The sequence below is a fragment of the Pituophis catenifer genome, unplaced genomic scaffold, assembly GCF_029215685.1.
Source record: "Pituophis catenifer annectens isolate HBS135680 unplaced genomic scaffold, rPitCat1.0.hap2 SCAF_2, whole genome shotgun sequence".
NCBI classification, from domain to species: domain Eukaryota; kingdom Metazoa; phylum Chordata; class Lepidosauria; order Squamata; family Colubridae; genus Pituophis; species Pituophis catenifer.
This window is the reverse complement of record NW_027256882.1, coordinates 115,036,950-115,051,676: the sequence shown is the minus strand read 5'-3', so window position 1 is coordinate 115,051,676 and position 14,727 is coordinate 115,036,950. Positions and strand designations below refer to the sequence as shown.

General features: G+C 35.6%; 1 protein-coding gene across 1 annotated transcript in view; it reads right to left on the bottom strand.

Annotated features, from left to right (window-relative positions):
* Positions 1-14,727, bottom strand: part of SLIT3 (slit guidance ligand 3) — a 502,670-nt gene that overhangs the window by 66,990 nt on the left and 420,953 nt on the right. The window contains exons 25-27 of the mRNA XM_070934106.1: positions 13,193-13,356; positions 11,701-11,825; positions 1,901-1,998 (exon numbers count right to left, since the gene is read on the bottom strand). Coding sequence (XP_070790207.1) covers positions 1,901-1,998; positions 11,701-11,825; positions 13,193-13,356 — 387 coding nt within the window. The remainder of the gene's footprint in view (positions 1-1,900; positions 1,999-11,700; positions 11,826-13,192; positions 13,357-14,727) is intronic.

The window sequence follows — 14,727 nt, the reverse complement described above, 5'->3', positions numbered from 1 at the left end:
AAGTGTTTCAGGCAGGCTTGACCCTGTCTAGATTTCTGAAAGATAATGGAGGAAGGAAGAACATTCAGACTTGCAAGATTCTGTTACTATAACTTCATAAAAAATGTAGTATTGGCATTCTTAACTTTGGTTTCCTAGTCTGGAAACTTCGAAGGACTGACAAAGATGTATGATGTGAACTATAGCATCTTTAATATTCTACTGGCTAGAACTTATGAGCCACCTTTGAGAATGATCCAGTGGTGAAGTATATTGTTCCAGCAATCTCTCCACATCCCCAGATATCACATATTGAAATGTATCCTATTTAAGGAGGATACAAGGAGTCAGTAGATACACTCATTGTTGGCTTTTCATTAAAGGCGACATCAGGATTGGTCACCAGAGGTATTTTCATCAAAAACCTCACATAAAGTGTTATCACAATCCTCTGAGGATTTTGTAAAATAATTCTGGGAGGAGGAGACAGAAGTACAAGTTAGACTGCTCACAACCCTGGATGACTTGGGACCAGATTATATGACAAACTGTGTTTCCAAATTACATCTACTTGGCCACTAGAGTGGAAAGGCTGGGTATGTTATAGGTCCCAACTATTAAGGAAGTACACCTCATGGAATCTAGAAGGTCTTCACTGTAATGGTTCCCTCCTTTTGGAACATCATTCCTCTGGAAATAAGGTTGATCCCCTCCTTGCCTCATTTCTGGAACGCCATGAAGATACGGTTTTGTCATTGAGCTTGGGGATCCCAGGTTGATTTGCAGCTGATCAAGTCGCTTGTAAAATTGCATTTGTCGCTGCCATAGTGTGTGTGTGTGTGTGTGTGTGCGTGTGTGTGCGTCTCTCTCTCTCTCTCTCTCTCTCTCTCTCTCTCTCTCTCTCTGTGTGTGTGTGTGTGTGTGCGTGTGCGTGTGTGTGTGCATTCTGGGCTTTTATTTTGTTAATTTTTAATGTGTATGCTGCCTGGAGTCATCATGTATAAGTTAGGTGGCCCTATAAATCTATTTAATAAACAAGTAAATAAATCTAAAATAATTCTGTATGCCTTGAGTCTGTTGGTTTAATAAAAGCAGAGAAAAAAGCTGCAGCTTTGATGCACATATTAATATAGCATAAGCCTGCACACATACTTAAAGCTGTGCCTTATCAGATTCAAATCAGGACCTGCAGTTCTTTCATGTATTATAGGATCATCTTTGAAGTATGTTGAAAATCCAATTTAGAAAAACCTTGTCAGCCCTCCTACTCCAGGTATCAAACAGAAATTGACAGAATCATTTGTTGAACCAGCCCAAATACTTCTGAGACCTCTTAGAATCCAACTGGATTCTTTGGGGCAAGCTACCCTAAAAATTCCACTTTAAACAATATACAATGAACAGGAGAATGATTTGAACTTGGAAGTTGTAGGGATTTAATAAGAGAAGTGGCAATAGGTAAAGCATATATTAACAGTTTAATATAGCACCTGTCTGCAAATCTTTGAAATTATTGCTTTGTGCTCTGAAAAGATTTGACTTACAAGCTCTTGTAAAGAACTGCTACATCACACTCCCATATGCTCCAGAGCACATCATTAGAATCAAAATGGGATGACTGCATGCACACAATCCACTCAGCCCTGACCCAAATATAATTCCTTGTTTCAGATGAAGGTCTTGGTAAAGACAAAGTTAAATACTTTTAAGTCCTCCGGTTTTAAACAGGAAAGATGTAAAGTGCCTGAATAGTTTTCTCATTCAAAGCGATTGGGCCAATGATTTACTTGCCAGTGTAGACCATGCTTCAGTTTAATTTCTCTGGGGTGGTTTTGTATGGTAGCCTTTGATGCATCAAAGTAATGAAAACAAGTTGCTTTATCTATTGCTTTGGTTTTAACCACACTTTGTTGTTCGTTACCTGAATCCGTCTTGATTTGTGTCAGTAGGATGGCAAGTTCCCCCATTCTGGCATGGATTCCTAATGCAAGCATTAATAGGTGTGCTGCAATCTCGACCCTATCAGTAAAAGTTAAAACAGAAAACATTAGTCATTTTCTATTACTGACAGGAAAGTTCACTCTGTTTTCTTAACCTGCCCTCAAGCAGTGCAAGACAGCAAGAAGATAATAAATACATGAGTACTTATGGTATTGGATGGTGAAAGGCATTTTATCATCCAATTTTTGAATACGCGGTCCATATTATGTCCTTGTAAAGTATTTAATAAAAACAATAAACATTTATATGAAAAGAGGCATACAGCCACTTACTGGGTCTTAGGCTGTTGGGTTAATCAACCTCTCAGCAAAGCAATATCAGTTAGAAAAATTGCCTCTCCAAAGTATGTTTGTAAAAAAAAAACACAACACTGATTTTTTTGTAGAGTTATTGTAGAGTTAAATCATCATTATTCTTTTCCAAGGACAGCATTATTTCTTTCTAACAGAAAGCATTATTTCTTTCTAACAGGATGAGCTTCTATGCTTGTGGAACATATTGTCCGCAGACTGATTCTTCTAATGTAATACAGGAAAAGATTTTGCTAGTCAATGCCCATACACAGAAGTCATATTAAATGTGGTATGGAACTGCTATACAGATGTAAAATAAAATGAACCCATTGTCTTTTATAATATTCAAATCCATTCCGACAAAGAGCTTTGGTTGTTCATTTTTTTATAATTCAGACAAAAACTTTATTTTTTCCTTCAACAATTTCATGCATATAAAAATACAACTTTATCCAAGTTAGGGTCCCCTTTAGTTAAATTGTCTTTACTCCAAGATGACTCTGCTTACCATGGTATATGTAGCAATATTTTCAGGATCAGACTCAATAAAGATAATAGAAGTTAGAGTTTTAAATATATTTCTCTTTAATCATAATAGGCATTCTATATTCGCTGAATATTCAAGATAGAAGCAATGAAAATGGGGAGGATGGCTCCTTATATATACAAGGGGTGGAGCCAGGAATGGGAGTGGTAAATTATGAATACATTAAAGTCCAAAGAATAAGTTAACCCCTGATGTTCCATATATACATTATTTACACATTAGAGAATAAGGCATTTACATCTGACAAATCCCCCTCTAAATGCCGGTTCATTATACAACACCAGTTACATTCAGATTCAGGACAATATAATACATATAATTTAGAAGTTAAATATTTGTGTTGTTTAGAAGGTAAGGGTTTTGTTAATATGTCAGCTAATTGTTCAGAAGTATCACAATGTATTGCTTTGATGAATCCGTCTTGAGATAGTTGTCTCACGTGCTTAAATTTTATATCAATATGCCTGGACCTTTGTCCAATTGCATCGGATCTAGAAATTTCAATGGCCGCTTTATTGTCTTCATGCATAATAAATGGTAAAGTAGGTTTCTTCCAAATATCTGTGATCAAATCATTGAACCATACAAGGTTATTTGCAGCTTTAGACAAGCAAACATATTCCGCTTCTGTGGTAGAAGTGGCTACCAGTTCTTGTTTACCAGTATACCAGTAAACTGGACAATCGTTCAATAGAAAAACATAACCAGAGGTACTCTTTCTGCATGATGTATCACCAGCCCAATCTGCATCAGCATAACAAGTAATTTTTGGTTCTTTGTCATTATTGGGTTCCAATATTAAACAAAAATCTAATGTACTTTTTAGATATCTTAAAATTCTTTTGACAGCTTCCCAATGATACAAGGTTGGTCTGCTAACATATCTTGACAATAAATTGAGAGGTAATGCAATATCTGGCCTAGTCCAATTGGATATATAAAGGAGTGAACCTATAACTGATCTGTAAAATGTGTTGTCTTTAAACTCAGGGGAAGATTCATCAATGTTTCTGAGAAAATCAGTTTGCATAGGTGTGTCACATGTCTTGGCATTATTTAAGTTACATTTGTTTAGGAGTTCAATGATTTTATCTTTCTGAGTAAGTTTGAATCCCCTTTTTGTTTTGTTAATTTGTACACCAAGGTATTTGTTCACTCTACCTAGTGATTTCAATGAGAAGTGTTCGTTTAACTTATTTACAAAGATTTCCCTGCTCTCTTTATGCTTTCCAATATATAAAATATCATCCACATAAATTAATACAAATTCAATATGATCATTACTCTTTTTTACAAAGAAACAGTTATCAGCAGTGGTGGCGTTAAAATCCATGGTTTTAAGTACTTTTACCAAACAATCGTACCATCTTTTTCCAGATTGCTTCAATCCATACAGACTCTTATTTAATAACCAAATTTCGTTCTTATTAGTGTATTGACTGTGTGGTGCTCTTACATATATTTCCTTATCTAATTTTGCATGTAAGTATGCAGTCTGTATGTCATATTGAAACACGTCCAGGTTGAGTGCAGATGCTACTACGAGAGCTGTTTTGACACTCTCTGTTCTCACTGTTGGTGAATATGTGTCAGTATAGTCTTCTGGATATTTTTGTGCATAACCTTGTGCAACTAGTCTGGCCTTGTATAAGGAATTACCTCCTTCTAAATTCTTAATTTTATAAATCCACCTGGTACCTATAATTGTTTTATCCTTAGGTGCGATCGCAGGTGTGAATACATTTAATCCTTGTAAACTTTCCATCTCTTTTTCCATAGCTAGTTCCCATTTTTCTCTTTCTTCACGGGGAAGTTTCAATACTTCCTCATATGTATTAGGTGTTATTTGTTCTCTATCCATATGCATTATGTAATCTTTGTATTTATTTGGTATTTGGTTTCTATTGTTTCTAATATTTCTTTCAGGTTTGCTATGGTTGTCATGCAAAAATCTAGCTTCCTTTTTTGTTAATGTGTCTGTCTTTATTTTATGCTGACTGTTTGTCCAAGTTTTGGTTTTGTTCTTACTTTTGTTAATACTTTGAATTTCTGTTGTTCCTTCCTCGCAAGATATATTATCTTTGCTTTTATTAGGAAATATTTCATTAAGGTGCAATTTAGACCAATTGGCCTGCTCATGGAACACAGCTGTTCTGGATACTATAAATTTGTTATTATTATCAATGAATCTGTACCCTTTGGTTCCAGTTTCGTATCCCATGAATCTTAATCTCCTGGATACGTTTTCTCCCTTTCTCCTCAATTGTTTAGGTATGTGTACGTCTGCAGTAACTCCAAATATGTGCATGTGTGCTAATTTGGGTTTTCTATTGTACATCACCTCATATGGTGTCTTATTCACAATACTGGACCATGTCCTATTTTGAGTGTAATTTGAATAATGTAAGGCTTCTGACCAAAATTGTTTGCCTAAACCAGCATCCTCTAATGTGCATCTAATCATGGTTTGTAGTGTGGAATTCTTTCTCTCTGCAATCCCATTTTGAAATGCAGAAAATGGATTGGACGTGAAATGTAGCATCCCTCTATCCTTTAACCATTGGGAGAATTCTTTAGACATGAATTCACATCCCCTATCTGTCATAATTTGTTTTATTCTAATATTATGTTGTGTTTCTATGCGTTTGTAGAATTCCTTAAATTTCTGAAAGGTTTCATCCTTGTGCTTTAATGTGTAAACAAAACCATAGCGACTGTAATCATCCACTATTGTTAGGAAGTAACGTTTTCTATAGGTAATTGATGGAGTTAATGGACCAACTAAGTCCATATGTACCAAATCAAAAATATTGTTGGTTGATCTGTTAGATTTTTTTGGTCTGGGACTGGTTTTTAGTTTGGTGGATTTACATACTGAGCATTCCAAATAATTTTCACAATTTTTTATTTTGACACCTTCTGCGTGTTCAGTCATTTTTTGTACTACAGGAAAGCTTGCATGTCCTAACTTCCTATGTAAGATGTGAGCACACTCATCATGAATTGGTTTACCTATTTTTGGTTTCTTCTCATTGTGTGTACTTTTGTTATCATGAGTTATTTTACATTCATCATTGTCACTGTTACTGACATTTTCATCATCTGCTTCAATACAATCTTCCATATTTGAATCAATGTTATGTAACCATCTTTCTTTGGTTATCAGATAGGGTAGACCCCCTTTTATCATCACAGTGCCTACATTTGTTTTGTTCTTTTCTATAGTTGCTTTCCCCTTTGAGAAAACTATATTGATGTCAGATTCTCTGCTTAGTTTTATGGCACTCAGTATGTTGTGAGGTATTTCTGGGATTAATAATACCCCCTCTATTTTCCCTAAACCAGGCAAGGTCACATTTCCTCTGCCTAATACTTGAACCTTTTCTTGATTAGCTACCTTTATCACAAACTTATCTTCTGTAAATGAAGATAATATACTTTTGTTGTTAGTGGTGTGATTTGTTGCACCAGAATCAATAAGCCAATTATTGTTCTCATCTTGTTGTGTTCTGGTGCTGTCTTGTTTATTTAGCCCATTTAGTGACCCAGATTTTCTCTCTTTTGAATTTTCTCTACCCCCTCTACTTTCTCTGTAATTTGGTGGACTTCTATATTTGTGTCTATCTGTGGAAGATTGTCTGTAATTGTATTTGCTCCTGTATTCTGGCCTATGTCTTTCCCTTGGGACTTTGGGACAGTCTCTTCTACTGTGTTCCCTGGATCCACAATTGTGGCATCTAAAGGCCTCATTATATTTATCTTGAAAGACTACTTTCCTAAAAGATTTGTGTTCTGTTTGGTTACTGAAACGATTTTTTCTTGAATTGTCTTCTGCTATCAATTTGTTAGATAAACTTTCTATTGATAAATATCCCAAATTAATGGTATCTAAGTGTGACATAAAGCTATCCCATGATGGATCAAGTGAATTGATAATAACACTTTTCATTGTTTGATCTGAAATCACTTCCCCCCTCAATTGCAGCTCTGCTCTTATTTTGTTTAGATTTATCAAATGCTCACTTATAGAAACCCCTGGTTTCACTCTAGAAGAAAAGAAATCCTTAGACATTCTTGTGGTTGTGGCTACGCTATCGCTGTGAAATAGATTAAACATGCATTGAATTATTTCTGATACAGTTAGGTTTGGTTTGATGCTATGATACATTGCAGGAGACACGCTAGAAATTATTATGAAAAATGCTCTATGATGTAAACAATCTATTTTTAAAGTCCAAGGTCTTCTTGGAGGACTAGTTATAAAGAATAGTAAATTTTCTTTCATAAAAATAACCTGAAGCTGTTGGTACCACTCTTGTAAATTAATGCCATCAACTCTAAGTTTTGGGAAGTCACTGGGTAAATTCCCTACATTATTCTGTCCATTACTTACAACCTGAGGCAGTCCGTGGTCTCTCAAGTGCAGGAAATTACAGAACGGCATTGGGATGCTTGTAACGAGTCTGCGCGGTTCTCTGGCCAGTTCAAGTCTTTCGGGGCCGTCTACGTAGTTTTGCACATGCGCGTTGCTCATTTCTTCTTTGGCGCCGTAGTGGAAGGTTCTCTCCATTTCAGCTCTCTCGATCCGCTCCTCTTCAGATGAGTCGGTCTCTGGCTCGGTTTTTGGGGCTTTGGTGATGGCGACGGTTCTTTTCTTTCTCTTGTGTGCGCTGGCACTCGATTCTGTCTGCGGTGTAGGACGGAATCGGCATGGCTCTCTGGGCTCGGGTGTCGTCGTTTTCGAAGTCAGGATGGGAGCGTGCAGGTCTTGAGTTGTCGGTTTGATTTCTTGCTTCTTTGTTGATGTCTTGGAAATTTTCAATCTTGGCCCAAAAGCAGCAAAAAGCGTTTTCATTGCTGACTTTACTTGAGACTTTGTTAAATCGTCTTCACTTTCTGATTTTGGTTCATCTGAAGAGTTTGAGACTTCTTTTTCACTTTCTTCGTCTGATAGCGTTTTTCGCGCCAGAAATTTTGAACTGAGCGTTTTGATTGGCTCCGCTTCACTCTCTTTTGAAGTTCGTTGAAAACAAGATGGCTGCCATTCAAAATTTCGCGCGATGTCATATCTTTTCTTTTTTACAACTATTTTCTCAGTAGTCATTTCACTCACAGTTTTTTGATCTTTGGGTTTTTCTTTAATGACGTTTTTCTCTCTCGCTGCTCCGCTGTTTCTCAGCATCTCCTGGAGGTCCGCGATGAGGCTTTCATCATTCTTTTGGCTTTTTAGTATCTTTAATATCTCTGACCTGAGTTCGTTATTTTCTATCTCGATTTCTTCCTGGTCGTTATTTTCACTCATCAGTTCTTCTTCTTCAGTGGTGTATTCTTCGGATTCTCTCGAAATCGCATTAGTGGATTCGTTGATTGTCTCTTGGTCAGTTTCTATTTCTTTGCTGTAGGCCCTGGTGTTGGGCCTATCTTTCTTGGACATTTTTTATTACTTATTGAGTCAATTAACCATCCTCTGCTACCAGCTTGTAGCAATATTTTCAGGATCAGACTCAATAAAGATAATAGAAGTTAGAGTTTTAAATATATTTCTCTTTAATCATAATAGGCATTCTATATTCGCTGAATATTCAAGATAGAAGCAATGAAAATGGGGAGGATGGCTCCTTATATATACAAGGGGTGGAGCCAGGAATGGGAGTGGTAAATTATGAATACATTAAAGTCCAAAGAATAAGTTAACCCCTGATGTTCCATATATACATTATTTACACATTAGAGAATAAGGCATTTACATCTGACAGTATATATACAATATATACAATATAAAATTGTAGCTAAAGGTGCAAGCATATTCATATCTCTTACTATATTTTCTCTACTTCCTTTACCATAGAGCCCTGTTCAATTATATACTTTATTTTACAATCAATAAAAGTACATAAAAACAAAGACTATTCTTTATGAATTCTCCAATAAGCATTGTCATTGCTAAGAACTCTGGAAATCAATGTCCATATATCTAAATTGCAACCTGGGTAGTAAAGACTGTTATTTATTTATTTATCTATCTGATTCATGCCCTGCCTTATGTATGTTGCCTCAAGAACTCAAAGCAACATATATAACATATCTCTTCCCATTTTCTCCACAACAATAACTTGCTTAGTAAGGTTTGATTAAGAAAGAGTGACTGGTCCAAAGATTCCTAGTCAGCAACCATTGCTGAGAGCAGACTAGGATCAGGTTTCTCTCATACCAGTTCAGACATAACAATATTCTCTAAGATAGATGAAAAAAGTCAAATGAATGATTTATAATTTTAAGAGAGGATGTATAGATAAGGAAAGGGATTGGAATGAGAGATGGAAAGTAAAATAAAAATATAAAGAGAAGACATGAGGGAGATATTTTAGTAGCTCTGTGCACACTTGGAAATTATTTGGAAATCTTATGCAAATACAGTACTTCTCTGCTATTTATGAAAATAGCCAGACTATTTTCAGGATTCCCAGTGAGCCTGGGGAGAAAATGGTGGCAAGGGGGATATATAGATTTAATAATTACATTAATTTTAAGAGTGGACTTCTTAAGTATGTCTTCCAAATATTTTTGAATCATGCATAGCCCTGGTTTTATTTCCTTAGTTTTTTTTCACTCAAGCAAATTTAAAACTCCCACCTTAAACCAACAGTACACTGGTCCCCAACCTGTCAGTTTGATCAGATTGGTCTTGTGCCTACGTGTGCACACCAGCCCCTCTCTCGCCGCTCACTTCCAAACCAGCCATGGCCCATTATGGGGCACAGCCTGATAGTTGTGATTTAGTCTACTAAGGAGAATCAGTCTGGGAATGACAAAATTTTCCTTCCTACTGAAAAAAGAAACGTTTTTGTTTTCATGTTCCATGAAGATATCTCTTAACTTTACTGAGAAAAGGTATATCCCAATCCTAGATCCCAAAGCATTCTTTTCTTACACAGTTAAAAAAAATCATCTCTGGAAAATCAGTTAAGTACGGGAGAGATGACACTGGAGAAAAACCAAAGAGAAACGTGGTTTTCTCTATAATTTAGAAGAATTTGCATATATATTTTTGTTTATATACTCTTTTATAATTTCTGTGGATTGTATACTTTTGAAAGTTATTTTCATGTCTATGATACTTCTAATAAATAAAATTCTTACAAATGTGCAAAGACACAGCTTATTTTAATAGAGGAAGAGCACATTTTTTTTTTAATTTGATTTATATGCCGCCCTTCTCCGAAGACTCAGGGCGGCTTACAATGTGCTCAGCAATAGCCTTCATCCTTTTGTATATATTTATACAAAGTCAGCTTATTGCCCCCACAAACTGGGTCCTCATTTCACCTACCTTAGAAAGGATGGAAGGCTGAGTCAACCTTGAGCCTTGGCGAGATTCGAACCCTGCAGTAATTGCAGGCAGCTGGTCTTAATAACCAGCTTAATAACAGGGTGCCTTAAACCCCTGTACTACCAAGGCTCTTTTTGATTTTGATTTCACAAAGTCTCTAGACTCAAATTCCTAATGCTTCCAGATCTTAGTCAAAGAGAAAAATTGTCTAATCCACATTTTTCTTTGCTGCCCTTAAAATCAGCTTTCAATAAGGTTACCAAGAGTATATTCATGTAGGTTTAATGTAGATGGATGGATAAAACATTTTTTTTAATCATTGCTACGTGGTGCAAGAATGCCCATATACATTTTCGATGTACAGCTGGCATCAGTTGCTACAACTGGAATCTCTATTTAAGGTTTCATGACTTTATCCAGCATAACTTATTGAATTATGTCATCTCTCTGGTTTTAAACATATCATTTCCTTTGTAGTAATGCATGTGACTGAAGACCTGCTGTGGTTATCAAATTATATGTTTCAGAAAAAGATAGAATTGCCTTGCCATTGAGTATTCAATAAAACTCAGTCTTGCCCAATCATACTTGAATTAAGGTTCCCACAGCCTATTGATATTGCTGTGAACTTTTCCATAGAAAGTTTACTCCATATCTACATCAAACAAGGAATAACAATGCTGAGTGGACAGGTTTGGGGTAATTTATCAAGGTAATAGATTCCAGATGAACAGCCATGTTTGAAGCTGACTGGTGAGAAGGAAGAAAGGCATTGTTACCAAATTAGCATGATATTTTAGTGGGGAACAGCTTAATATAAAATGAATGCTCTTTTCATAATGTTCACATCTGAACTTGTCAAAAGTCACTTTTGTTCAATAACGTATAGCACAGTTGTAGAGATATTTTTCAGATATTGAGGCAAGCTTACTTGGCTTCATACAATGTTCCTTGTATTTGTGCTCCTGGGTTTTGATGCTGGTTTTTTTCTTCTACTTTTCCAGCCCTTGTGATCTGTAACCACTTCACTTCTCAATCTTATACTGTCTTTAGGCACACATTATAACAAATGTAACATGCACAGGCATAGAACCTACTTTGTTCTGCTTTGTAAAGATCTCTACACTCACTTCAGAAAAACAAGTGTTTGAGATGCAGGATCACGTATAGTATAATTGTTCACTGTGCAGCTCGAACAACACTCATTTCTCTTCAGTGCAATCTTTTCCCTTGTGTTATGTGATTATTGGCGAGCAATAAAAAGGTCTGTAAGGGGTGTGCATAAGCGCACCAACATACCTACCGTCCCTATTTATTTGTATCCATTTCATGTATTCATAATCATGTTTATACTTATATCTGTAATCTTATACTTATATCTGTAATCTTATATATGCTTGATAAAATAAATAAATAAATAAAAAATAAAAAAATAAAATAAAAATAAAAATAAATACGCTGACTATAAACTGCTTAGAGAGGGCTGTAAAGCACTATATAAGTGCTATTGCTATTCAATGCTGAAATCCATCTATTATCAGTTATCCTACCTTGTAGCCAAATGGGCAAGTACATCGGTAAAAATCCACCGGATCATTGTTGCAAGTCGCATTATTTTTACAGGGAGTAGAAAGGCAAGGGTTACATTTGGACACAATGCTGATGTCAACAGCTCCTGCAATAAAACAAGAATACATCTGAAAAAGTTTGACAACTATTTAAAACATTTTCAAGAGATCGCCTCATATACAAGAATATTACTCAATCTTTGGTGCATGGTCCATATAAACACATGTATATAAATACATTTAAAAAAAAAAAAAAAAAAGAAATATTCTCTTGGAAGTTTAAGTGCTGCTACTATATTATGTATCAGTGACCTTAGTTAGTGCACTTCAAGTACAAACACTGTGCTGGAACAAAGCTAACTTGCAAAAAATATTATCTTAAGAAGGATTCATTTTATCAGGCTATAAAAGCAAAATGAATGAATGAAAGAAATGTCAGCCCTTTGAGGTAGCCTGGGTCACGAAACACTAGAAACCCCCACACTTTCCTGTTTTAAGAAAATGCTAAGGGTTAAGCTCAAGTGTTACAAAGAATTGCCACATTTCTTTCAAAGCCATCCCTGTACTATCTTTTGGAGCATTCTGTCAAGATGAAGTTCTGACATGAGATAAAGTTATTTTATCTCACAATGGGGAAATGGGAATGATGTACATCACCTTTTGCTCCTGTAATGACTGAATGACTGAATGTGTAATAGATAAATAAACTAAAAATGAGTCAAGCAGAGAAAATAAATCCCACACATTTCAAACATGAACGCTATTGAACTTGAATGGTAAACTTTATTCACTTTGAATATATTTTTTAAATCCACAATTTTCAGAAAAAAACAATTTTGATGTAAGTTTGATATAAATTTCAGTAAAATTCTGAGTTGAAGATACATGCTTGTCATTCCCTCCCCCCCACACACAAATCTTTTCTCATGGATCACCTGGATCCTTAATATAATTGTCTTTGACAGGCATATGAGTGGCTCTGTAATGATCAGTGGGGCAGAAAATGGAACATCACAAATACTGGAAAGGAAAGAGAATCCTTTAATATACAGGAAAACAGTAGATTTAAAGGCAATGGAAATGCAAAATTAAAAGAAAGCACTATGTGTATATTGCAGTACTGTTTTTGGAAACAGGGAATTTTTAGGCAGAAGAGAAGTGTGTAGCTTCTCTTTAGTTTCGAGATTATGAAGGCAAATTAGGATTGAATCATGGCCCGCTGTCATCACCAAGTTTTAATTCTTTACCTCTCTTCTTTAACTTTCAAATTTCAATTCTTTGCAGTCAAAAGTAAAGCCTTTCTTAGGCCGTGTCCAATGTGTCCATGTTTTTTCCATTAGAAGTAGTAGAAAAGTGGGTTGCAATTGCCGCCTTGCACAATTTTAAAAAAAAGTCTATTTTTCTAGTTCAGATCTCTACTGAAATTTCCTGATGGTCTCCTATCTAAGAGCACAGGGCCAAGAATTATACCTACCTTTGCATTGGAAATGCTGAGTTGGTGTTGTTAGCAAAAGCCTGTCGGTCATGTCATCTGGACTACTACATCGTGCAATGCCGGGCTCTTTGTAGCCTGCCTTTACCCACTCTGAAAGCCAGCGCAGGCTGCAGTCGCAATGTAAAGGATTTGTACCGAGTGCTCTAAATAGGGTTTAAAAAAAAGAAAGGGAAAAAGACATTTGTCCAATTACATGACTCCTTTCTTTATGCTGGTACAATTAGAAGAAAATTCCTTGATTTATAAATCCAGTTCTTAATACCAGTTGTCGGTCTCTGATATCTGCCAACATCTGCCAGTATTCACAATCCCATTCTTTTTGTACCTATAGTTATGCAAGAATTTCAATGCATAGCCTTACCTTAATGCATGGGAAGTAAATAGAGGATCAGGATTAACTAAAAAGGTAATTGAAGTTGGAAGTAGATAGCCACAGAATAAGGAGACCGGGCACAAGGAGAGAAGATTTTTTTTAGCAATCCTCAATCTAGTTTCACCACTCAGGGCAGCTTGGAACAAGATCTAATGTGTAGCTCCAGATAAAATATGGTTAAATTTAATTTGAATGTAAGTAATGTAGAATCCCTATCTATTCCTGTAACTTATCAAGCTTCTCGTCTGAAAATCTCCAGGCAACTCTGGATCTGTATCTCATTTAATTTCTGGTTGGAAGCCATTATACCTTACATAAAAAGCAAATGTTTATTTTCCCTTTGGTGAAAAGACAAATTTGTGTGTGATGGTCTTATTACTGATTACAAAATGCAAGTTAGGATAATGAAAAAAAGACTACACATCAGAATACACATTAATATTTTCTCAATTTCTGTTTATTTATTCTCCACTCCACAGTCACCCCTCTCTTTGTCTTAGAAAGCATGTTGCATCCAATTCTATAGAGGAGATGCTACTCTTATTATTACATTCTGATTCAATAACTTTCCAAGCAACTTTTAGCTTTCTACAGGTAGTCTTCAACTTACAACGGTTCATTTAGTGACCATTCAAAGTTACAACAGCACTGAAAAAAGTTACATATGACCTTTCTTCACAGTTATGACCTTTGAAGCATCCCCATGATTATGTAATCAAAATTCAGCCACTTGACAACTGGTTCATACTTATGACCATTGCTGTGTTCCAACGTCATGTGATCACTTTTTGCAACCTTCTGAGAAGCAAAGTCAATGGGGAAGCCAGATTCACTTAACAAACAGGTTACTAACTTATCAACTGCAGTGATTCACTTAACAACTGTGGCAAGAAAGGTCATAAACTTTGTAAACTGGGACAACATTCACTTAACAAATATCTCACTTAACAACATAAATTTTGGGCTTAATTGTGGTTGTAAATTGAGGACTATCTGTATTACCATTTTATTCTTGCATTTTGTTCTTAGACTATATATTAAGTATTTAATGCATTGCTATTTTTGCAAGCTAAGAGTTTAAATATCCTATTTTGTAGATAATCATAATTTCCCTGCTATGATTATGGAATAAGGAAATCAT